The 25,159-nt window shown below is 39.2% G+C and overlaps 3 protein-coding genes across 4 annotated transcripts in view; all 3 read right to left on the bottom strand.

The window, feature by feature from the left end:
• The window catches only part of MMP26 (matrix metallopeptidase 26), a 286,289-nt gene that overhangs the window by 146,708 nt on the left and 114,422 nt on the right, over positions 1-25,159 (bottom strand). The window lies entirely within an intron of this gene.
• Positions 11,235-12,634, bottom strand: LOC104008438 (olfactory receptor 51A7-like). The gene has a single exon (XM_009460094.4). It carries the CDS (start codon positions 12,612-12,614, stop codon positions 11,673-11,675), a length of 942 nt encoding a protein of 313 aa, XP_009458369.2. The 5' UTR covers positions 12,615-12,634; the 3' UTR covers positions 11,235-11,672.
• On the bottom strand, positions 22,308-23,443 carry OR51F2 (olfactory receptor family 51 subfamily F member 2). Its single transcript, XM_001161346.5, has one exon. The coding sequence runs from the start codon at positions 23,376-23,378 to the stop codon at positions 22,350-22,352; it is 1,029 nt and encodes a 342-aa protein (XP_001161346.3). The 5' UTR covers positions 23,379-23,443; the 3' UTR covers positions 22,308-22,349.

Raw genomic sequence — 25,159 nt, 5'->3', positions numbered from 1 at the left:
ATTTTAAGGGATTTTATTATGAAGGGGTGTTGAATTTTGTCACATGCTTTTTCAGCATTAATTGAAATGATCATATGGTTTTTATCCTTCATTCTGTTGATAGAATGTATCCCATTGATTGATTTTCATATGTTGAACCATTCTTGTGTCCCAGGGATACAGCCCACTTGCTCATGATGAATTATCTTTCTAATGTTTTTTTGAATTCAGCTTGCTAGTATTTTGTTGAGGATTTTTGCATCAACATTTATCAGAGATACTGGCCTGTAGTTTTCTTTTTTTGATGAGTCTTTGGTTTTAGTATCATGGTAATACTGACCTCATAGAATGAGTGTGGAAGTATTCCTTCCTCTTCCATATTTTGGAATAGTTTGAGTAGGATTGGTATTAATTATTTAATTGGTTGGTGGAATTCAGCAGTGAATCCATCGTATCCCAGGCTTTTCTTTATGGGAAGGCTTTTCATTGTGGCTTTGATCTTGTTACTTGTTATTTGTCTGTTTATATTTTGGATTTCTTCCTGGTTCAATCTTGGTAGGGTGTATGCATCTAGGAACTTCTCCATTAGTTCTAGATTTTCTAATTTATTGGCATATACTTGCTCGTGATAGCCATTATCCTTTAAATTTCTTCAGTATCAGTTGTAATGTTTCCTTTTTCGTTTCAAATTTTATTTATTTGGATCGTCTCTCATTTTTTCTTAGTCTGGCTAAAGGTTTGTTAATTTTGGGGAAGTTTAACTTTTCAAAAAACCTTTTTGTTTTATTGATCATTTGTATTGTTTTCTTTGTTTCAATTTTATTTATTTCTGCTCTGATCTTTATTATTTATTTTCTTCTTATAACAGTGTACACTCATATGCATGAACAAAGAGCTTATATCTGAAACTGAAATTTATATTTAAAAGGGAAGCAGAACATATGAGTTTGGGAAATTTGCAGCCTGACCATGTGGTAGGCAATAAAAACCCATTTTTCTGGGGATAAATTAGAGCCAGCTGCATAAATTTGAATAAATAAAGAGGAGCCAAATGTTAATAGCCACCACAATGGGGAAAATGTCTCCCAGGTATTTCAGACCTTCACTGCAGCCCCTCCCACTACAGGCCTGGAGGCCAAGGAGGGAGAAGTGGTTTTGTGAGCCAGGCCCAGGGCCCCGTTGATCTATGCATCCTTGAGACATGGCAACCTGCGTTCCAGCCACTCCAGCTCCAGCCATTGCTAAAAGGAGCCAAGGTACAGCTCGGACTATTCCTTCAGAGGGTGCAGGTCCCAAGCCATAGCAGCTTCCATATGGTATTGGGCCTGTGGGTGTACAGAAGGCAAGAGTTTAGGTTTGGGAGCCTCTACCTAGATTGCAGAGGATGTATGGAAATGCCTGGATGTCCAGGCAGAAGTCTGCTGCAGGGGTGGTGCTCTCATGGAGAACTTCTACTAAGGCAGTGGAGTGAGGAAATGTAGGGTTGGAGCCCCCACACAGAGTTCCCACTGGGGCACTGCCTAGTGGATCTGTGAGAAGAGAGCCACCATCATCCATACTCCAGAATGGCAGATCCACCGATAGCTTGCACCACGCACCTGGAAAAGCTGCAAGCACTCAAAGCCAGCCTGTGAAAGCAACTGCAGGGGCTGTATCCTGAACAGCCACAGGGGCACAGGTGCTGAAGGCCTTGGGAGGCCACGCCTTGCATCAGCATGCTCTGGGTGAGAGACATGGGGTCAGAGGAGATTATTTTGAGGATTTAAGATTTAATGACTGCTCTGCTGGGTTTCGGACTTGCATGGGAACTGTAGCCCCTTGGTTTTGGCCAATTTTTTCCATTTAAAATGGGAGCATTTACCCAATGCCTGTACCCCCATTTTCTCTTGTAAGTAAATAACTTGTTTTTCATTTTACAAGCTCACCAGTGTGAGAAACTTGCCTTGTCTCAGGTGAGACTTTGGACTTGGAGTTTTGAGTTAATGCTGGAATGATTTAAGACTTTGGGGGACTATAGGGAAAGCAGGATTGTGTTTTGAAATGTGAGAAGGCCTTGAGATTTTGGAGGGTCAAGGGGCAGAATGATATGTTTTGGCTCTGTGTCCCCACCCAAATCTCATGTTGAATTGTAATTCCCAACGTGGAGAGAGGGACCTGATGGGAGATGATTAAATCATGCTGTTCTCATGATAGTGAGTAACTTCTCATGTTATCTGATGATTTAAAAGTGTGTGGCACTTCCCTCTTCACTCTGTGTCTCTCCCATCACCATGTGAAGACGTGATTGCTTCCTCTTCACCTTCCACCATGATTGTAAGTTTCTTGAGGCCTCCACAGCCTTGCCTCCTGTACAGTCTGTGGAACTGTGAGACAATTAAACCTCTTTAATTTATAAACTACCCAGTTTTGGGTAATTCTTTATAGCAATGTAAGCCTGAAGTAATATACCATGAGGCTTTCAAATACTATTTTATAACCCATTATTTTAACCTAATAACAACTTAACACTCTTTGCCTAAACAAGCTAAAAGAAAACCAATAAAAACTGCACCTTAACTTTGTTTCTGCTGCATTTTAATATTTTTTTCTGTTTATACCTTATTGTGCTGTCTATGTCTTGAAAAGTTGATGTAGCTATTTTTTTTTATTTATTTATTTTTAGACCTGCTACTTGGCGTAAGAGTAGTTTACACACCACAGTTATAGTGTTATAATATTGTGTTTTCCTAGGTACTTACTATTGCCAATGAGTTTTGTATTACTACCTTAAAGTGATTATTTATTGCTCATTAATGTCCTGTTCTTTCAGATTAAAGAACTCCCTTTGAGACAGAGTTTTGCTCTTGTTGCCCAGGCTGCAGTGCAGTGGCGTGATCTTGGCTCACCGCAACGTCTGCCACTGAGGTTCAAGTGATTCTCCTGCCTCAGCCTCCTGAGTAGCTGGGATTACAGGCATGCACAAACTCACATGGCTAATTTTTGTATTTTTAGTAGAGACGGGGTTTCTCCATGTTGGTCAGACTGGTCTCGAACTCCTGACCTCAGGTGATCTGCCTGCTTCGGCCTCCCAAAGTGCTGGGATTACAGATGTGAGCTGCCATGCCCGGGCTAGCATTTCTTATAGAACAGGTCTGGTGTTGAGGAAATTTCTCAACTTTGTTTGTCTGGGAAAGTCTTTATTTCTTCTTCATCTTTTAAAGATATTTTCACTGGATATATTATTCTTGGGTAAAAGAACTCTTCCTTGAGAGCACTTTAATTATGTTATGTTACTCTCTACTGGCCTGTAAGTTTCAAGTGAAAAGTCTGCTGTCAGATATATTGGTTTCTTTTCTCTTGCAGCTTTTAGGATCCTTTCATTATATTTGATTTTGGGGAATTTGATTATTAAATGCTTTGAGGTGTTATTTTGGGGGTTAAATTGATTCGGTATTCTCTAACCTTCTTGTACTTTTATATTAATAACTTTCTCTAGGTTTGGGATGTTCTCTGTTATTATCTCTTTAAATAAACTTTCTAACTCTTATCTCTTTCTCCATCTCCTCTTTAAGACCAATAACTCTTAGAATTGCCCTTTGAGGCTATTTTCTGGATCCTGTAAGTATGCTTTGTTGTTTTTTATTCTTTTTTGTTTTGTCTCCTCTGGCTGTGTATTTTCAAATAGCCTGTCTTCAGGCTCACTAATTCTTTGTTCTGCTTCATTAATTCTGTGATTAAAGGACTCTAATGCATTCTTCAGTATGCCAATCGCATTTTTCAGCCCCAGAATTTCTGCTTGATTCTTTGTAAATATGTCAATATCACTGTTAATTTTTTTCTGATGTAGTTCTGAGTTCCTTCTCTGTGTTATCTTGAATTTCTTTGAGTTTCCTCAACACAGCTATTTTGAATTCTATCTGAAAGGTCATATATCTCTGTTTCTCCAGGATTGGTCCCTGGTGCCTTATTTAGTTTATTTGGTGAGGTCATGTTTTCCTGTACAATGTTATTCACTGTTTGGTCATTCAAGAATTGTTTATTTATTGTAGTCTTCACTGTCTGGGCTTGTTTGTACCCATCCTTCTCGGGATGGCTTTATAGATATTTCAAGGGACTTGGGTGTTGTGATCTAAGTTGTATCTACTTTAGGGGTAACCCCAAGCCCAGTAATGCTGTGCTTCTTCTAGACTCATAGACGTACCGCCTTGATGGTCTTAGACAAAATATGGAATATTCTCTGGATTACCAGGCAGAGACTGTTGTTCTCTTCCCTTACTTTATCCCAAATAAATGGAGTCTGTCTGTGTTCTGAGCCACATGAATCTAAGGGTGGAGTGACACAAGCACCCCTGTGGCCACCACCAGTATGTCTGTGCTGGGTCAGACCTGAAGCCAGCACACCACTGGATCTCACCCAAGGCCTGCTGTAACCACTTCCTGGCTACTGTCTTTGTTTGCTTTAGGCCATGGGGCTCCACAATCTGTAGTTGGCAAAGCCAGCCAGGCCTGTGTCCTTTCCTTCAGGAAGGTGAGATCCCCCAGGCCCCAAGTGGGTCCAGAGATGCTGTCGGGGATTTAGGCACTAGGGTCAAAAGCCTTAGAAGTCTACCTGGTGTTCTATTATACTGCAGCTGAGCTGGCACTCACATCACAAGATACAGACCTTCCCACTCTCCCTCCACTTTTCAAAGGCAAAGGAACCTCATCCTGTAGCCACCTGCCACTACTGGCCATGAGGAGTACTGCCAGAAAACCGCAGATGTTCCTGTAAGGCCCAAGAGCTCTTAAGTCAGCTTGTGGTGAATCCTGCCTGGCCAGGAACTCACCCTTCAGGTCAGTGGGCTCCCCTCTGGCCCAGGGCAGGTCCAGAAATGCCATCCAAGAGTCAAATCCTGGAATGGGGGATCCCAAGAACCTGCTCTACACCCCTGTGGTTGTGCTGGTACCTACGGTGCAAGAGAAAGTCCTCTTACTCTTCCCTCAAGCAGAAGGAGTCTCTCCCCATAGCCAGCACAGCTGGTAATGTGCTGAATCTCACCTGAAGTCAGCAAGTCTCAGAGGCTAACCCAAGACTCTTGACGTAGTACCTGGGTATTGCTGCTTGTTGTCCAGGGTCCAAGGGCTCTTCAGTTAGCAGGTGATAAATGCTGCCAGGACTAGGTCCTTCCCTTCAAGGCAGCAGGTTCCCTTCTGGCCCAGAATGTGTCTAGAAATGCCATGTGGTAGCTAGGTTCTGGAACAAAGGCCTCAGGACTCTGACTGGCGCTCTATTCTGCTGCAGCTGAGCTGGCCTGCAAGATGCAAGACAAGCTCCTCCTACTTTTCTCTCTCCTCTCCTCAAGCAGAAGGAAGGGGTCTCTTTTGGTGCCATGAGCTATGCAGCCTGGGGTTAGGGGAGGCATGATACCAGCACTCCCTTAGCAGCCTCAGTGTGTCTCAGTAGGTTGCATCCCTCTCTAGTCCACTGTCTCTGGACCAGTTCAGCAACAGGACTCGTTTCAGAGTTGCAGTCCTTATGGCCTAGACTGCCTTTCAAGTTTACTTAAAGACCCAGATCACTTTGGTCTGTGGTGGTGAGGTTTACAGGAACTCCAGTTTTGACTGCTGGGATCAGCAATTCCCCTCTGATTATGGCTGTTTTAAATGTTCCCTCCATGGTGAGCATCAGCTGAGTTTGGTCCAGTTTTGTTGTTGTTATTTGTTGTTTTCCTGCTCTAACAGGACAGCACTGAGTTTAATGCATCAGAATTTCATTTCTGACACCAGTGTGTCTGCTCTCCCCTCTCCAAGCACCCAGAGACATTCTCTGCACCACACTGCCATTGCCATTGCCTGATGACAGGGGCAGTGTGGCATCGGCGATTTAAGGTAGGTTTTTTAAATATTTTCAGTGCCTTTTTATTATAAGTTATTATAAGGACTCATCCGACTTTTTTGTTTTTAAAAAAGTGTTTCTTATGTACAGGTGTTAAATCAGTGTCCTTGTGGTGGGGGGACAATTGGTGGAGACTTCTATTCCTACATCTTGTTCTGTCCCTGCCCTCTGAATCTCGATAACTTTCTATATGCCTTTCTGCATCTTGTTTTCTTATAGTAGAAATTCCTCATTCCTCCAAGTGCACTAGTATGGATTTAATTCATTCAAATGATGACATAATCATAATGTTCCATGGTGTGGATCAAGGTAATTTATTCAACTGTTTTCTATGAGTGAGTATTAGAGTTGTCTTCAGTTTTATGCCACTCCAAGCAATGCTCTAATAAATGTTCTTCTACAATTCCCCATGTACACTTAGGCTATTACTTCTGAAAGACTGATCTCCAGGTCACGATTGCTGGCTTTAAAGGATTTACATGTTAAAAGTTTACATGTTTGTTGGTAGATTCTTTTCTCAAAAAGTTACAGCAATTCATATCATACTTCTTTTTTTTTTCTTTTTTCTTTTTTTTTTTTTTTTAGACAGAGTCTCGCCCTGTGCCCTGGCTGGAGCACAATGGCGAGATCTCGGCTCACTGCAAGTTCTGCCTCCTAGGTTCATGCCATTCTCCTGCCTCAGCCTCCCGAGTAGCTGGGACTACGGGCACCCACCACCATGCCCAGCCAATTTTTTTGTATTTTTAGTAGAGACAGGGTTTCACTGTGTTAGCCAGGATGGTCTTGATCTCCTGACCTCGTGATCCGCCTGCCTCAGCCTCCCAAAGTGCTGAGATTACAGATGTCAGTCACCGTGCCTGGCCAGCAAATCATACTTCTATACTATGTCAGAGAATGCCTTTTTCTTGCATATACAACAAAATTGACTGCTCTAATATTTTAAAATTTTTATGAATTTAAATTAATAACATTTTAATTAATTTTACTTTATGTAAAATTAATAGTAATCAATGTTACTTTAAACACATGGCTGCCTCCATGTGTTTATAACTCTGTTAAATTAGGGTAGCAGAAAACTGTCTCTCTTTCACAGCAGAGCCTCAATTGTTCTTTCCTTGTTCCTGCTCTCTCCTGCACACTGGCCAAATCCACACCAATTCTGTCAGAACCTTCAAGTATATAATGGTTTTTATTACTTTAATTACATAAAGTAAAATTATTTTACTTTAAAATAAGTTAGAATTATCTAATTTTACTTAATTTTAGATTTTGCTAATAGTAAAAATGTATGTCTTTCACATATTATTGATTATTTTTGTTTCCTCTCCCATGAATAGCCTATTCAAATAATCTTCATCCATTTTTCTATTGGGTTGTTTATATTTTAAATATAAGTGGGTGGGTCACACCTATAATCCCAACACTTCAGAAAGCTGAGGCAAGAGAATTGCTTAAGTACAGGAGTTTGAGACCAGGCTGGACAACATAAGAATATACCATCTCTTCAAAAAATTTAAAAAATAAATAGGCATTCATGGTGGCAGGTGTTTATAGTCCCAGCTGCTAAGGACTCTGAAGTGAGAGGTTCACTTGAGCCCAGGAGGAGGAGGCTGCAGTGAGCTATGCTTTCACCACCGCACCCCCGCATGGACAACAGAACAAGACCTTGTCTCAAAAATAAATAAATGTTAGGTTGTACAAACGTAATTGCAGTTTTTGCCATTAAAAATAATGACAAAATAGCAATTATATTTGCACCAACTAATAAATAAATAAATATTTCCAAAACATTTTTGTTTTATGCCTTTCCCAATCTGGTATTTGTCTTTGATCTTGTTTGCCAATCAACTCTCAAGCAAATACAGGTAGTATTATTTAAACAAATCTAAATTTAGTTTCCTTTATACTTTTTGTGTTTCATATATTGCTTTAAAAAAGAGGTCTTTGGCCAGGCGCGGTGGCTCACGCCCGTAATCCCAGCACTTTGGGAGGCTGAGGTCAGGAGTTCGGGACCAGCCTGGCCAGTATGGTGAAACCACGTCTCTACTAAAAATACAAAAAAAAAAAAAAATTAGCCGGGCATGGTGGTGCACACCTGTAGTCCCAGCTACTCAGGAGGCTGAGGCAGGAAAATCGCTTGAACCTGGGAGGCAGAAGTTGCAGTGGGCAGAGATTGCACCACTGCATTCCAGCCTGGGTGACAGAGCAAGACTCCATCTCAAAAAAAAAAAAAAAAAAAAAAAAAAAAAAAAAAAAAAGATGTCTTTGATTCCAAGCATTCAATGCACAATCTCTTATACTATTTTCTAAAATTGTTACAATAGTTTTTACTTCTAAGTTTTTCTGTTAGAAGTTTAAATTTATATTAATCAAGGTGGATATTTACTAATGGTAGAATCACCTGTTAAATACATTCCTTTTCTCACTGAAATAAAATACTATGCATATCATATTATAAATTATATGTATATATAATATTGTGTATATATAATATACAATGTATATCTGTGTGTGTATATAAGTATACACAGTGTACTAACACTCTTAGTTCACTTACTGTATACCAACCAAAAAATCTCAGGTGCTCACCACCACAGCATTTATTATAATGCTTGCTGGTCAGTAGGTTGTGTAGGTGTATGCATTTTGCTTTGCAGATCTTTTTAGGAATGACAACATATCACTTATTTATTATAGCTTTATAGTGTGATTTACTTAATATGAGATGTAAAGCAAACCCAATCTCACAAAACAAACGAAAGCTTTGGATTTCTAGGAGGTGTTAAATTATATTTATAGATTAAATGTAAGAAAATAAACATTAATGGTAAGTTTTCACATGCAAGAGTGTATAAGTGTTTCATTAACAGTTTTTTCTGTTTTCCAATAAAATTATTTGCTTAAGTTAAATATATTTATACGTATTTTATAAATGTATGTCTTTTGTTTCTATTATAAATAAAGCAGTTCTTATCTTACAGTAAAACATCTGTATCATAATGTGGGAACATAGAGATATTCAATAAATGATTTGGAATTAATAAAAAAAACAGTAACTATATTTAAACTTTGTATGCATGATTAATCAGAATAAAGAGCTTTACAGCTGGAAGTTTCTTTAATCTTCCCCCAACTCCACTTCATTTTATAGATAGAAAGCTGCAACTTTGGCCTGTGGAAAGCACCTTTGAATGGTCCTGTATAAGTCAGTGGTAGGTATTGAACTGAAACCCAACTCCTCTGGCTGCCTCCATGTGTTTATTACTCTGCTGAATCAGGGTAGTAGAAAACTGTCTCTCTTTCACAGCAGAGCCTCAATTGCTCTCTCCTTTTTCCCACTCTCTCCTGTACACTGGCCAAATCCATACCAATTCTGTCAAAACCTTCAACCACATAGTGGTTGTTATTAATACCCCTGGCCAGTCTAGGATCCTATCCTCCCTCTGCAAATCACGTTAACTTGACTGATAAGTTAAGGGGGAAAAAAATTTCTTAACAGCACACAGAGGGGAGAAAGTATTAGCAAGCACATTTACAAAGTGTAACAGTGGTACACAGAGGGTGGATAAAACTGCAGATCGGGAAAAGCCTTGCAAAAGCCAGATCTCTGGGTTGGTCTACTTGCTAAACAAAGCTCTCCAGGATAGCAACCAGAATGTTACTCGTGTGTGTGTGTGTGTGTGTGTGTGTGTGTGTGTGTGTGTGTGTGTCAGAAAGAGAGAGGAAGAGAGAGGAGGGGGGAGGGAGATATTGAGAATTCATAACAGGGATCATAAGTTCAAATGTTTAGAGAAGCCAAGGAAATAATATAAATTTATAAAACGAGTACATATTCACACTGTGAGTAGTGGGATCTTTATTAACCAAGAGGCTTAAGACTTCTCAGGGGTTGCCTACTGAAAGTTTGAATGTTTCCATGGGGGAATATAGGTCTACTACTTCCATATCTTTCCATATTTAAGATAATTTATGTGTATATTTTATATATTTTGTGTGTATAATTATATATATATATAGACAAAATAATCCAAACACTGCCATGTCCAAACAAAACCTGTCTGAAGACCATATTGAGATCTTAAAGCTTTTAAACACATTAACTTATTTAATCCCTGGAATGTATGGAGAAATAATTATGTTCTTAATTTAAAAGTACATATGATATGAAATATATCATAATACATAGGAAGTAATTTTCTCAATACCACACAGCCAGGAAATGGCAGAGCTGAAACCAGAGGACCTGTTCCCGACCGAGTCCCTAGTTTTTCCGTTCATTTGATCTCCCTGGCAGGACTGAGCTATCACAGTAAAGACTTTAGAGGACACGTAACCCTGATGGGGTTTATTTACTCCTTCTTCTGTGGGTTAGCTTCTAAATTCCTAAATTCTCAGCCTGGAGTTACACTATATCTTATTCTTTAGGAGTGATCCTGGACCCTGATGTACTAAATAAGCACAGTGCTAGTGACTCCTAAAGTTTCCTTGTTGACCCTTTCTCATTAGGAGATCATTGGAGCCCTTTGGTCTGGTTCCATTCACAATGCCATAAAGTGAGAGGTGAGACTAGGGAGGCTCAGGTATTAAAGTTATTTGGGTGTCTGCTTGGCCACAGTGGTGCAGATTCTGTGCTATCATTACTCATGAACAGTAATATGGAGTGCCCCTCAATTCAGAAGGCAGCATCCAAGGGAAGAATCCACATCTCACGAACCTCCTTATGTATCTGCAATGTTAACTTCTTACTATGAGGCATGCAGAGGAGAGAGTGCTATGTTGAGCCTAGATGATCACTGCTCTGATGCACCCTAGAATTCTCACCCCAGAAAAACCTGAGGGGCCTGGCTTCAGGATGCTACCTCTTTTTCTTTAGACTATTTTTTTAGTTCAAATTGATACATTAATAGATCTACCAAGCACATACCATCGACAGAGTACTTTGTTGTCAGGAGAGTGAAAGTTGAATAATTCGTAACTCTTGTCCTGTGGAAATTTACAGTATAGTTAGTGAGAGAGATATATGCATCATGGTGGAAATACATATGGGCCTGCAACCATTGAGCACCCAAGTTTCAGTCCCTTATCTTTACTATAAACATGGTCAAGTGCCATGGCCCTTCTATAACTTCCTCTCCAAACTGACTTCCACCAAAATTTGCTTCAGCAAATGACATAGTCTCTGTGTTTCCCTTTCACATCACCCGAAAAAAGTGTTCCTTAAACACTAACCTACATGCCAGTCACCTGAGATCTTGCTAAAATGCAGATTTCAGCTCAACAGGCTTGCAGCAGGACATGAGATTCTGCAGCAATTTTAACAACTTTCTAGATAATGCTGTTGCTGTCAGTCAGCAGACCGCACTTAGAATAGCAAAGTAAAGAACATACTTAGACAAACTCAGACACTTCATAAAGAGTTTAATGTAAATCACAATGAAAATAAAATAAGAGGAGGTAAATATCAAGATATTAAATAGTACCAGAATTTTGTAGGACTCTCCCAGCCACAGTTAAGGGCTACTTTTCCTAACTTCTCATTAGAAGATTTGCAAGAGTTTTGCTCTTCCTTCTCGTGTCTGAGAATTGAATTTATCAATCACCCAAAGAACAACAAAATGATTTATAACATTTTCATGAAATATAAGCCTCTTCTTTATCAAAAGTAGAAAAGCTGTGGTATTTTAGATGCTCCTTAGGGATTAGTTGATTGAACAATTAATTAATTAATGCTAATTTTAAAACTTTGAAGTAAATGGAACCATTTCCTATTTGGATGAAACACTGTCCTTCTCCTAAGAAAATGTATTGTGAAAAAAATAGAATTTCCACCTTTGCCCCATCATTTAGGCTTCAGAGCCAATTTTTCCAGGACCTTTACTCCAATCTGCCAACTTTTTACACAATACACAATGGGATTCATCAAGGGTGGTACCAGAAAGAATGCATCTGCTATCAGAATCATAGCTAAAGGGGATTTATGCTTAGCAAAGTGACGCATGGTAGCCAAGGTGATGATGGGCACATAGAAGACGAGTACAGCACAGATATGAGACACACAGGTGTCAAGAGCTTCGAGCCGCTCCCCATGGGATGCAATACCCAACACAGTCTTCAGGATGAACACATAGGAAATAGCAATAAAAACATTGTCTGACATCATGCAGAGTGCAACGAACAAACCATAGTAAAAGTTAACCCTGTTGTCAGAGCAGGCCAGCTTCATTACATCCTGGTGAAGGCAGTAGGAGTGGGATAAAAGGTGTTTATTACAGTATCTGAGTCTCTTTAAAGTAAAAGGAAGGGGTAGCACTAGGAGAATGCTTTTAATGGCAAATGCCAGTCCAATTTGCAAAACCCTGAAGCTGGTGAGAATAGAGCTATATCTTAGGGGGTTGCAAATGGCTACTAAGCGATCAAAGGACATGATTAGGAGAACTGAAGACTCCATGTCTGTGAATCCATGGATGAAGAATTCCTGGGCAATGCATGTATCAGCAGAAATCCCCATGTTGTTGAACAAGAAGATTCTCAGCATCGTGGGTAGGGAGGAGGAAGACAGGCCCAGGTCAGACAGGGCCAGCATGGAGAGGAAATAGTACATGGGATCTTGCAGGGAATGCTCTGTTCTGATAACAAATAGGATGGTGCAGTTGCCCAGGATGGCCATGAGGTACATAAGGCAGATGGGGATAGAGATCCAAATGTGTGCATGCTCAAGTCCTGGTATCCCAATCAATAGGAATGTGGAGACTTCAACTTCTGAGGTATTGAGCAGAAACATCACAGATAGGTCACTAGCTTATCCACTCCTGGGTCTAAAGAAAGATGCACAATAGATAAAAATTTCTAATTGTATTTGCTGAACATATTTAAGTTCAGTTGTTGGTTAAATTAAATATAGCTCAATCTTAGGTGTCAAGAAATAGCATAACATATATTTTCCTATGTAAAGAAAACAATGGAAAATATTTAAACAGGTTCATCACAGGATTCATTTAAAACCTGTGTGTTATTTTTCTATCTTTATTCCCTGATATATTTCTGAATAATTTTCTAGCTAGAAAGAAGGTGCTTTGATACCCACTTTTTTTTGAAACCGTTGCTTTTTGAGATTTTTGATTCAATTAAACTAAGTGGAATGTGTTATAATCTACTATCACGCATGTGGTCAATGGTCATGTACTCACACAAACCACAGATGCATGCTATAGTCACAGCACTTAAGGGAGGCCTAAATCTTATGTTATCAATCTTGGTACATATCTGTGAAAATATATAGAATTGGTCTACCACAGAGGGTGGCAAACTGTAATGCAAAGTCAAACTCAGCCCATGGCCTGTTTTGTACAACATGTGGGGTTTTTCTATTTTTAAAGAATATTATTAAAATAAAAAACAAGAGAATAAAAAGCAGATGTGGTAGGGATGATATGTGCCTGAAAATTATACACATTGTAAAATGATTCACTTTTTGGATATTCACAGAAAAAGATAGGCTCAAAACCTCAGAGAGATCTTCAAGTCTGGTAGCAAACACCATTTGCCAGATCTTGACAGTAGCCTGAGGCAGGGCAGTGTGAGTAAACACAGCACCTCAGTGAGCAGAGGAGGAAGGGCTCCTCTGACCCAGCTCTCGTGACTTAGATGGCTAGTGGCAGCAAGAGGGGCAGAGAGGATGGCCACGTGTGACCATTTGTCCTTTCATGGAAAGTCTCTGAGCATGTCTTGGCAAGTGTAGATAAAGAGGAGATTGCGTTCAGCTAGAAGAAACTAGAAAGTGGTGGGTAGAAATAGAAAGTAGTGAAGGAAAGGGGAACTAGCAGCTACTCTGTATGCTGCAAAAATTTTTAAGGACCTTTGCCTCATATTGACCCGAGTTAGGAGCTATGAGGCAGGCTTAGTGTTATATGTGACCAATGCGTCCTTGTTATGCATCCCATAACATAGATGCCATTTGTACCTGTTTAAAGTACTCACCACCTTACAGTGCAATTGCTACTGGCCCTGCTCAGAATGGTCACAGCTCTTGTCTTTGTCTGTTCACGGATTTTTTCCTATTGCACTTGGCTTCTGTGTGTCTACCCTTCAGATTGGTGACCAGTGCAGGTGTCTGTCTCTGGAATTTGGGTTTGATCCTGATCATACTCCTGGAGTCAGCTTTACTGACACTTTGGGTAACTTTCCTTTCAAGAGCTGTAGAATAAAAGCTCCAATGGTATGGCTAACAGCCTGTTATTGGTATGGCTATGTAATGGTATGGCTAACAGTCTGAATTCTGACAGAGACAAAAGCAATAACACAACATCTGTCTCCCTTCAATGAATCCCCTCGAAATGGGCCATTCCCAAAGTTTCATGCCTGAGGGCTTTCTTGACAAGCTTCCAGTGTAACCCAGGTAACTCAATACATGAGTTACTATTGGCAACATTGTTGTATTCAACTGTATTCATCATGTAAATACAAGTAAGTACCCCATGCTACATGTGGACACTAGTCTTTTCAGCCATAAACCTTTTCCAAAATGTAGCTTGATCTCTTAGGTTGAACAACCCATGAAATATTTTTACCTCCATTCCTCTGAAAGACATAGGGTTGATCTCTATAAACTACGGTGTTTTCATTGGAAAAGATAAAACCCTCCTAAGGAAATTCAATTTCATTCACCAGAACACCTACCAGGCTTATAGCTACCTTATTCCAGACCAAGAATGGAAAGCCTTCAGATCCTCCAGCTTCTGCAGCTTCTCTGTTCCAGCACTCTGTTGGGAATCTGCACCTCTGTTTATATCCTCATATTCTCCTTTAGCCAAGGAACACCCTCCTGAGAATTAATAGGCACCTAGTCCCCTGGGAACAATGACTTTTGTTTTAATTTTGCTTTGATTTGTCTCATCAATGTCTGTCAATAATGAGCTCTCTTAAGTGAGCAGGCTCTGAATCACAGTGACGGCTTTAACTGATGTGATCCTGTTCCCACACAGGTGCAGGATTTGGGGACAGTCACTCTAAGGCATTATCAAAGACAGCCCAAATCCAGCAATGGCTCTATCTAAGATTCAGTGTATATCTTAAAAGGCTCAACATAAGCCAGTCACTGAGGTCAGAGACAGGCAGACTTGAGGTGGAATCCTGCCCACAAATGTGTTCTGTTTGGTCATCACAATGTCTAAACAGATTTTTAATGTGATGGCTTTAGGTAAGTGACAAGGTCTCTAATTCATCATAGGCTCCTTCTTTCCCCATTGTCTTATATCTAGCCCCTTAACATTTATTGGTCCTCAAAGGCACTTAATCTCACAAAACAAAAAGTAATGCCCAGGGTCACAGCATGCTTAATATCTCAGACCCTCACGTTCAGAAGGGAAATTGTTCAGCCCAGTAACTTTGAAAATTAGAAATAAATAAATTGTATAATTCTGCTGGCAAGTTGTGCAGGGGCATATGATTTTCAGATAAAGAAAATAGAAAATAAGATTTAGCAAAATACTATTGGCCTGAAACAAAGTATATCACATAAATGAACCAACTTAGATAGCCGACAATGATGACTTCATCTTCAGGTTAATACAAGAGGTGATGTGATGGAGTTGGGGGCTGTAGTAATCAGTTAGGACAGGCAGAAAAGTGGAGAAAAGAGTCCAGTAAACCAGCAGGCTTATACTATAACATGGGCCTAGTTGGCTTAACACCGCTGAAGATTTGATAATATGCAGAGCTCTGATAAAGCTGTAAACCCTACTTAAGGTCAGAAGTTTTTTGGTATTTAGTAGCCTTTTACTGCAAGATCATGCCAGTAGAAATACAGTCAGGATTATGATACCTAATATTCTGCCTTCAGGAAAATGTCAGTCCTAGTTAAACACTGTATTATTTTCCTAAAGACTTAGGTCCCCTAGACTCAAGGCTTCACTAGACTTGGGTAGATGCAGCACTGAAACTCCCGGGCAGATGGGTGACTGAAACCAGATTTGTTAGGCCCTGAATATATTTAGAGCTGCTTGCTGAGGATGACAGACAAAAGCAAGACAGAATATCCTTTAAAATGGTCCTCTTTATTATTATTGGACCAGAACAAAATAACCATGAAGGCCTACTCTAATTCTAGCCAAAATATCCAGCCTAGGTTTCTCAACTTATTGCTCTGGCATCTGTAAAGGAAAAATTGCAGCTGTCATGGAAATATAATTAAGGCCTAGAAAAGAAGCACATAAGTGTCGAACCAAGAGAGCATTGCAGACCTAGTTAGATTATCCTAATTAGAGAAGATAACCCTAAAGGGTTGTGTTCATTCAAACTTTAATCTTTATTCAAACCTCCACCCATTAGGAAAATACCTTTTCTGATAATAAAAAATCTCCCCCCACTTTCTAAAATAGATAGTACAAGTAAATTTTATTCCTTTCCCCATCAATTCTTATGTTACCTACCGCAAACAGCATATCTATTGCCATCATCATTCATTTATTTGATGTGTATTTCTTGATGACCTATTATGAACAATGCATTGCGTCCAGATACTGAGAAACACAGATGACCAAAATAGATGCATTGCTTTTATTGAGCTTATAGCTCAGAGGACGACTATGGATCGTCAGTGAGTAGGATAATCAATATAAAAAGCTTTCAGAAACTTTTAGAGGTAAACTTCCAGAAAACCTTGAGCCTAAACCTAGAGCAGTTTTTAGCAGGTAATGAAGAGCACCTCTTCAGTCTACAATGGCTTCAAAAAACGAGGCGCACTGCTTCCTCACATTCCTATTCTTATACACAGATAGGAGACATAATTCAATTTGATTTTTCACATTCAGAAAAATGTACATTTTAACTAGAGTATTACCAAAAGGAGTGCAAGTTTCTAATGTTGATGTTTTTTTTCTAGCATCAGTCCAGAATCATAATGGAATCTATATGGGCTCATGTTTGCCTTATGGCACATCCTTCTATTACTTCCTGACATGTATCTACATCATTTTGAGTGGAAAATTAATTGGTCTCCAGATCCAGAAAAGGCTACAGGGTCACCAGGTCAAAATAGCAACCAGAACTATGAAAAAAATTACAAGTTTGTTTTTGTTTCGTTGTGTTTTTTTTTTAGGGGAAAAAACAATTAGAACTCTCATCTTGGAAAGGCTAAATTTAGGTAATTTTTAGGAAAAAGATGAAATAAAATCTATTATCTTTCTTCTATTTTTTTCTCTGATTTGACTTGCTACCCTAGCTCTTCCTCCTCCATTTCTGTTTTCCCTTACTTCTCCTTTTTATTTATTATTAACAACAATAAATAAATAATAATAATATTATTATTAATATCACCATTTTAACATAAAAGGGTGTAAACTTAGTAATAATAAATATTCCCTGCAAAAGCATTTTTCTCTCAGCAGCCTTCCTGAGACCACTTCTGTATACTTTATGTGCTCATAGCACTTTCTCCATTGCCCTGGAGCTATCCCCATATTTTCTAAAAGACTTGGCCCGTGGATACCTTTTTCAGGATCATTTTTCTTCTCTATTTGGAGTTTTTTAAAAAAAGGAAACAAGTTGGTAAGCATATCATTTTAATTGACTTACGGGATTAAATAACAGAACTTGCACCAAAAACAATAACAAAAAAGATCAAGGATAGATTTTCAGTACAGCAGAAAAAATGGCTCATACCTCATTCTGAGGTGACTGCATTTTCTGTGAACCTACAAGCTCTCCAGGATAGAACATCAGTTGACCCTGTGAATTCGCTGCTTCTAGTGCATCACCGCAAATCTTTCAGCCTCATTTTCCAATCACTGTTACAGCAATCAGACTCATTTAGTCATTGGCTGGCTTTTCGCAGGAAGAATCTGAAAACCTCTCAACCTAGGCGCGTGCCATGTACCTCTTGTTTCTTGCCCCAAGACTGACACTGAATGATGAAATATCTACATGTACTCACTTGGTATCCATGCATGTACAACCCAGAAATAGGGGGAAATTAAGGATTCATGAGGTAGACTTTCAGCAATGGGAAAAAAGGATCCAATGGATAAACTGTTTCTGTCTTTTTATTTTCCTGGGTTGAGTATCCCGAGACGTATTTGATAAGGCTTCAGAGGTGGCCCTGTAGGATTAGGCAATAGTCACCCATAATGGTATCTGGATTATTATTGATGTGCCATTTCTCAACCTCCAAATTCCTTTTTACCTGCTCTGTGATGAAGATATTGGGCCTTATAATGTTTTGCTAGCTGGTACAATGTTAAGATTTGTCAGTAGAGGGTAGTGGAGGCACACTGAAAGGAGAAGAAGAGGTTTTTCTCTTCCTGGTTTTATTGTGGTTTGCCAACCAGACTCCTACAAATCATGATTTTTCTTTATTGCTTGGCTCTGTGTGGTTCCTCCAGGGCTCAGTTCCAGCAGTGCATAGCTTTCTTCAGCATTTCACCACTGAGCTTGTTCTCCAGCTCTCCACTGAAACAACAATGGCATAACCTGGAACCATAGGCATAATAGGCCAGCACTGAAGCTGAGATAGCTTCTTCTATATCTTCTCCTTAGCCCTGAACATCTGTGTGCACATCAGGGGCCCCACGGGACTAGTCTTCTAGCAAGGTAGTCACTCAACTTATCCAGAGAAGGTGGGCTGGAGCCACCACAGGTACAGCCACACATGGAAATGCATTATACTCCTAGAAAGAACAGTCTTTCCAGCTCCCAGGTACAGCAATGCCCAACAATCAGCAGTTTCCCTTGCACTTAGAGAGTTCTGGGGCTTGGCACCTTCTTACAGAAGGCCTTTCCTGCAACTATCAGAGGGCAGATTTATGGAAAACCTCACTGATAAGGCCCTTTTGTGAGTTCACCAGCCTAGTGCAAGGAAAGGAATCCTCCTTGGGTGCTTTATCCCAGCGCTTGGGGTAATGGTTGCCCCTTATAGCTGTTTCTACTGAATTCTTTATAACTCTCTTTAACAAGCTAATTTCTCCACTATTTTAGCTCCTTGTTAATAATTCTCTGCATTAAATTTTTCCTGTTAAAATTATTGTATGATTTCTGTCTTTTGATTGAACCCTGATTAACGCAGCATCAAACTCAATGAGGTGTTTTCTATCATCTTATTCTTCCTCCTTCTTTAACTTCAGTTGTTCATCATTCATGGTCCCTGGAAGCACATTATCATTAACATGGTCAATTGATAACAAAATCTGATTGCTAGCAGTCAGAAGGCTGACAATAATCCTTGAAATTCAATGGCATCACAATTACTAACACACTCATTTGTGATTGACTGGATGAAGTTCAGGTGGAAGGTAAGGTATTAGGTTATATGGTAACTATGGATCTTGAATCTAGTCTTCCATTTTTACCTAAAACATCTAAAGATTATGGAATGGGCTGATTTTATTATCTGCCTCAGAAATCTTGAAATAAGAGCTAATCAGATTGGGACATCCAACTCACAATGCAGGGTATGCCATGAAAATCAAAGGTTCTCTAAAGGAACACTGACAGAAACCTTTATCTCATTCAGACATAGATTATACAGCTCTAAAAATCAGGCAAAGGATTTAACTAAAAAGGTGGCAGAGCTACAAGGCAGGCTGCTCAGTTTTGACAGATCTTCTGTGATAAAGTCAAAAACCTTGAAAAAGACTAGAAATACAGTAATGGGAAAATGATGAGATCCTCATTCCTGGAATGTTGACATTTGAGTGAATAAGTCTTCAAATCTTGAGACTTTTGAATATTTTATGCCAGAAGAAACAGATCCCTTCTTACTTTTCAAAGATAATTCATTTATTACTGTCTGGAGACCTTACACAAACCAAACCTGAGTGTGATGCCTCACAACTGATACCTTTCCTCCACAAGAACTGCCCTATCATTTCTCATTGCACCCAAAATAATAACCAATCAGGTCTCAGCAAAGCCTGAAAAGAGAATTTCTATTAACATTTTTGGAGAAAACAGCTTATTTACTGAAGGCATTGCAGAACCTACTTAATTGGACTAACTGGAATCAAATGAGTAGAGTGGATCTTGAAGGTGTTAGATCCAGGCAGCAGTGGAAGTATGTGGTAGCATGAATATTAATTAACAGAGAAAAGTTTATTGACATGAAGGCATTGATCCATGATTAGAGGTGCAATATTATATCAAGGATACACAGAAACTGTGCTAATGCACTACTGAGATGGTTGTTTCAAGATTGGATATGATAATGACCACAGAAAATTAGGTGGAGATGCCAAATATTCTTGGCAAAATGTGGACTATAGAAATATCAGGGAAGTTGACATGTTAGAATTGATTTATCCTATAGGACAAGAGAATTTACCACATGATTATTTTCTCCATGAGGGAAGAGAAATGTCTTCACAGAGGCAACAAAGAATGCATTTGTAAGAGGAAGTCTGGTTCATTTCAAAGGTCAGCAGTTGCCGTACTCTGTAGGCTACACATAACAATGAAAGATGCTTCTGTGGAAATGGGCTTCCTATTAACAATGAGAATGAAGGAATTCTGAGACCACATGGCAGTACTTAAAAATCGTATACGTGTGTATAATTTTTATAGAGGATAGAAAGGCTAGAATGGCTATCAGAGTGATGGGACCCACACGGATATGTTGCAATATATGATAGTCTTCCTGGAGACAAGCTAAATGAACAGTCTTCTAGGATGTACCCAGCATACATTTGCAATAAAGAACTTCTAAGCACCAGGCTGACATCAGCCATATAATGGGAAGTCATGATCCCTTAACCTGTTTAAATATTTAAGTCACTTCATGTATACAGTACCCATTAATTGAATATGAGTCTTGGTCTCCCCCACGAAGTGTCCCACAATGCTACTACCAGTATGCAATAAAAATTATCCAGATTTCCCCCCAAACAGTCTAAGGTCATTTACAAATGTAACCGTTCATTAAACAAAGAATACCCAACTCTTTAAGCACTCTTATATATAGGTTATCTAAGGTTATATCTAAGAGTTCTTAAAGAGTTTGTTCACTCAAACATATCATCATGCTCTCTTTTGGTTAACTTATAAGATTATTGAGAGTGATTAATGGAGTTATGAACAACGTTTATCTCACAGTCAGCCCAATAATTTTTCGGCTTTACTTGTGGTTATTCTTCAGATGCTTAATCACATAATTGAGGATAATATACTTAGCAACAGGAAAAATTCTTACGTTGTTATGCTATCTGAGACATTTGAGCAATTATTGTAGGGATAATGATGGACAAGGTCAAAAAGCACAAATAATTTATGTGAATAGTTGGCCCAGAATCCTATGACACTTGTCACCGTTGTATGGATGTCTCGGCATTAATTCACATCCATGGCCTCATGGGGGATTTTGTTAAGTTTCTGGAAAAGGAGGAAAATACTCAGGCTTAGTTCATTAATAGATTGGTAGACAAGTTGATGCTAACCAAAAATTGTGTGCAGTGGCACAATAGCCCTACCTTTGATGGCATAAAGGAGAGTGGTGAAGGAAAACATTTCCAAAGGGCAGAGTTGTGAGTAGTACTCTTGGTTGTTAACGTTGTTTGGGGGAGAAGTTGTCTGAAGTCTGTGGATATACACGGACTAGGACTTTGCTAAAAGGCTTGGATAATTTGTCAACAGATGGAACTAGCAACTTTGTTAGAAGAGATGTAAGAAAGTCTGCATGTGATGTGCTATTGAAGCCGACACAAAGGATGAAAAGTTCTGTGTCTTATGTTAATATTCACTAGAGAGTATTCACTTCAGAGGAGGGACTCAACAACCAGCTATAAAGTATCTATACGTTGATATCAGCCAGCCTTTGCTCTGCCATTGCTAGTCCAGTGAGCCCATAAATGAAGCCATAAAATCAGGGATAGAGATAAATACGAGCCAAAAGTACAGGTTCTCTTATACCAAGGCAAATCTTGGTTTAAAAAATGAAAAATTGTGTTATCCTTACTCCTAGAATGTTAACAATGTAATTACCAACTTTTAACTCTTCAGCTAACAGCAGCAGTAACTGATGCTGAGCACATAATATGGTATCTTGTATTTACATTAGGTAGCCCCTGCACATAATAAAGGGCAAAATAATTCCATCTAGATAAGACCCAATGTGGAATTACATTGATGTGTATTTTAGGATCCACCCTATAGAATCTCTATTTTGGAATCGCACAAATAATCAAGAATTTCAAGAAAAGAAACTAATTAAAGTGTTTTCTGTGTGTCATTCAGAAAATAACAACTGACTTATTTAGAAAGTTTCTCACATTAAATGTGAACTTTTATAATTGTACACAGAGCCTGAATTAATACTTTATGTAGCTTTCATACTGCTTACAAATATAATTAGTTGTTTATATATGTTTCTTCACTTCATATTGAAAACAAAATCATAATTTAGTTGGCAATGACATGAATTTATTGACAAAGAAACTGACTAAATAAATGTCACATAACCTATAAGTTGCTTAGTTTGGACTGTTGGAGGCATGTGTGGGCACTTTGGGACAATTACTCCATTGTAGCAAAGCACTTATTCATAAATGGCTTTATCTCTAATCAGAAATAGCTGATGATTAGATTTGGAGTGCTTCTGAATTAAGACCTTGATAATGGCCTTTTGAATCTGCTTAGTCTTTACACTGTAAATAATAGGGTTGAGCACAGGAGGGATTAGCAGAAAGACATTGGCCATGATGATGTGGACAAATGGAGGTGCTGAATGGCCATAGCGATGGACAAGAGACAAACTAATGAGAGGGATGTAGAAGATGGCAACAGCACTGATGTGGGATGTGCAGGTGTTGAAGGCTTTCCGCCTCTCTTCTGAGGAAGCAATGCTGAGGACAGATCGAATGATCAGGATATAGGAGAGCAGGATGCAAGGGCAGTCAAACCCTGTGGTGGACAAAAGCGCAAACAGACCAAGGATGCTGTTGATCCTATTGTCTGTGCAGGAGAGTTGGATGAGATCAACATGGTAGCAGTAAGAATGTGAAAGGACCATAGAACTGCAGAAGGACAACCTCTTGACAAAGAGCATGACTGGCAACATGACGGCAACATTTCTTATCAACATGCTCATCCCAATCTTGGCAATTCGGGCATTGGTAAGGATGGTAGTGTATCTCAGTGGGTAACAGATGGCCACAAAATGATCAAAGGCCATGGCCAGTAGAACCCCAGACTCCATGAAAGTAAATCCGTGTAGAAAGAACATCTGGGCAATGCAGGCATTTAGGTTGATTTCTCGGGCTTCAAACCAGAAGACACCAAGGGTAGTAGAAAGTGTACACAGGGACAAGCTCAGGTCTGTGGCTGAAAGCATAGAGAGGAAATAGTACATAGGCTTATGGAGGCTCCGTTCACAGAGGACCACAAACAGGATCATGCTATTTCCACAGATGGCAACAACATATAGGAGACAAAAAGGGATGGAGATCCAGTACTGGGTGGCTTTCAGGCCTGGAATGCCCATCAGGAAGAAGATCAGAGGCTGAGCATTGGTATTATTGAGGACCGACATAGGGAAGGACTGAGAAGACAGGGATGTTTCAGTCATTTAACATAACACATAATACATAGTTTATCACTTGTAACACCTCTCTGGCACTTCAAGATTCACTGAGTTATTATTTCTAATTTTCAAAGAACTTGAATTTTCTTTTTAGCTTCCCAGAGCTACACATTTCTCTCCAAGTCTGTCAGTGTTTCACATTTATTGAGAAAAGTGAATTCCCTGAACTGTGCCACATCAAATTTTCTTAAGTATATTAAGCCTATAATTCTCATTACTAGCAATAAACATTACAATTAAGTCACATCTGCCAATATAAATCCCCAGTAAAATTCCTAAACAATATTATGAGAAACCTGCTTTCCAGTACTTGTTGAAAATAAATTTTGATTCTGGAATAAAACACTGAGCAAACTAAGTCATATTTGAAATGTGAATATTATTATATTTCCTTGGAAAATATCCAGAAGAATGCCAAAAAATCCCTGGGACACACAGGCCCATCCATATATGTGGTAATAGGGTGGTCCAAAAAAACACCCTAAGAAAAATAAATATTGATCGCCTTTGTTGGGAGTTCCCTGTGTTGTTGACATTTTATATGCATTATATAATTTCATCCATACACCAACTCTTGGAGATAGATCGTACATGAATTTTGCAGATGAGCAAACTAAGATTCAGCAATTAATCACCCAATGTTATCTTTATAAAGCACTACCTACATGTTGAGAGAAACCACAAAAGTAAGAAAGTTGGAGAAAGGAGAGAGACAAAGATGACAGAGGAGGAGGAGAAGAAGGAGGAGAAGGAGAAAGACTAGTGAAGGTGGAGGCAGGTAAGAGCACAAAGGGGAAGAGGAGGAAAGTGCAAGAGGAGGAGGAGGAATAAGAGGAAGAAGGGAGGGAGTGAGAAAGAAGGGAAGGAAGAAAGGGAAGGAATGGAGGAAAAAAGCAAACCTTACCATAATTTTACTACAATAAATTAAGCACTGCGCTATGATAAATAATACCACAGGCTAGTATCAAAATTCAAAAAAACACAATAGCCAGCATTTCCTGAACATGTGCCATATGCCAGACACAATTACCTTCATATCCATAATATGATCCAATCATTATAATTATTCAACAAAGAAAATAAATTTCTTATCCCTAATATACAAATGAAGAAACTGATATTTACGTTGATTAAGTAATTTGCCCCAAATTATGCAGTTAGGCAGTAGAAGAACTGAGGATGAAACCGGCGTATCTAACCTCAATGCCTTCACTCAGTAAAGCTGAGGAATGCTTAAAAGGAATTTCTAAACCAGTCTGACAAAGGCTCCAGGTGTATGATTTTAAAGAGACATACTATGGTCCGTGTGGTATCTTTGGAGGGGAGTTTGATGTGTCAAATGTTAATTCCATGTGAACTGTGGAGATATGAAGCTCTTTAGGCTTCTCTGGAAAGTAGTCTTAATATCGATAGTTCCTGTATGCAAAGGGCCAAGAAAATCAGGTATCCAGGCTATATCCACTATGGAAAATAACACCAAAATGGAACCGTCAAATTCAGTTGAGGCCAGGCACAGGGTTCATGCCTGTTATCCCAACACTTTGGGAGGTCGAGGCGGGAGGATCACTTGAGCCCAGGAGTTCAAGACCAGCATGGGTAACATAGGGAAACCCCATCTCTACAAAAAAGTTTACAAATTAGCCAGGCATGGTGGTACATGCCTGTAGGTCCCAACTACTTGGTAAGCTGAAGTAGGAGAATTTCTTGAGCCCAGAAGTCAAGATTGCAGTGAGTCATGATTGTGTCACTGTACTCCAGCCTGAGTG

Source organism: Pan troglodytes, chromosome 9 (genome assembly GCF_028858775.2).
Source record: "Pan troglodytes isolate AG18354 chromosome 9, NHGRI_mPanTro3-v2.0_pri, whole genome shotgun sequence".
Taxonomy (NCBI): domain Eukaryota; kingdom Metazoa; phylum Chordata; class Mammalia; order Primates; family Hominidae; genus Pan; species Pan troglodytes.
Note: the sequence above shows the minus strand (reverse complement) of the source record. Positions and strands in the feature narration are given on the sequence as shown.

Excerpts from the sequence above, each read along its gene's own strand:
- LOC104008438 (XM_009460094.4), bottom strand. The coding sequence starts at position 12,614 with ATGTTTCTGCTCAATACCTCAGAAGTTGAAGTCTCCACATTCCTATTG.
- OR51F2 (XM_001161346.5), bottom strand. The coding sequence starts at position 23,378 with ATGACTGAAACATCCCTGTCTTCTCAGTCCTTCCCTATGTCGGTCCTC.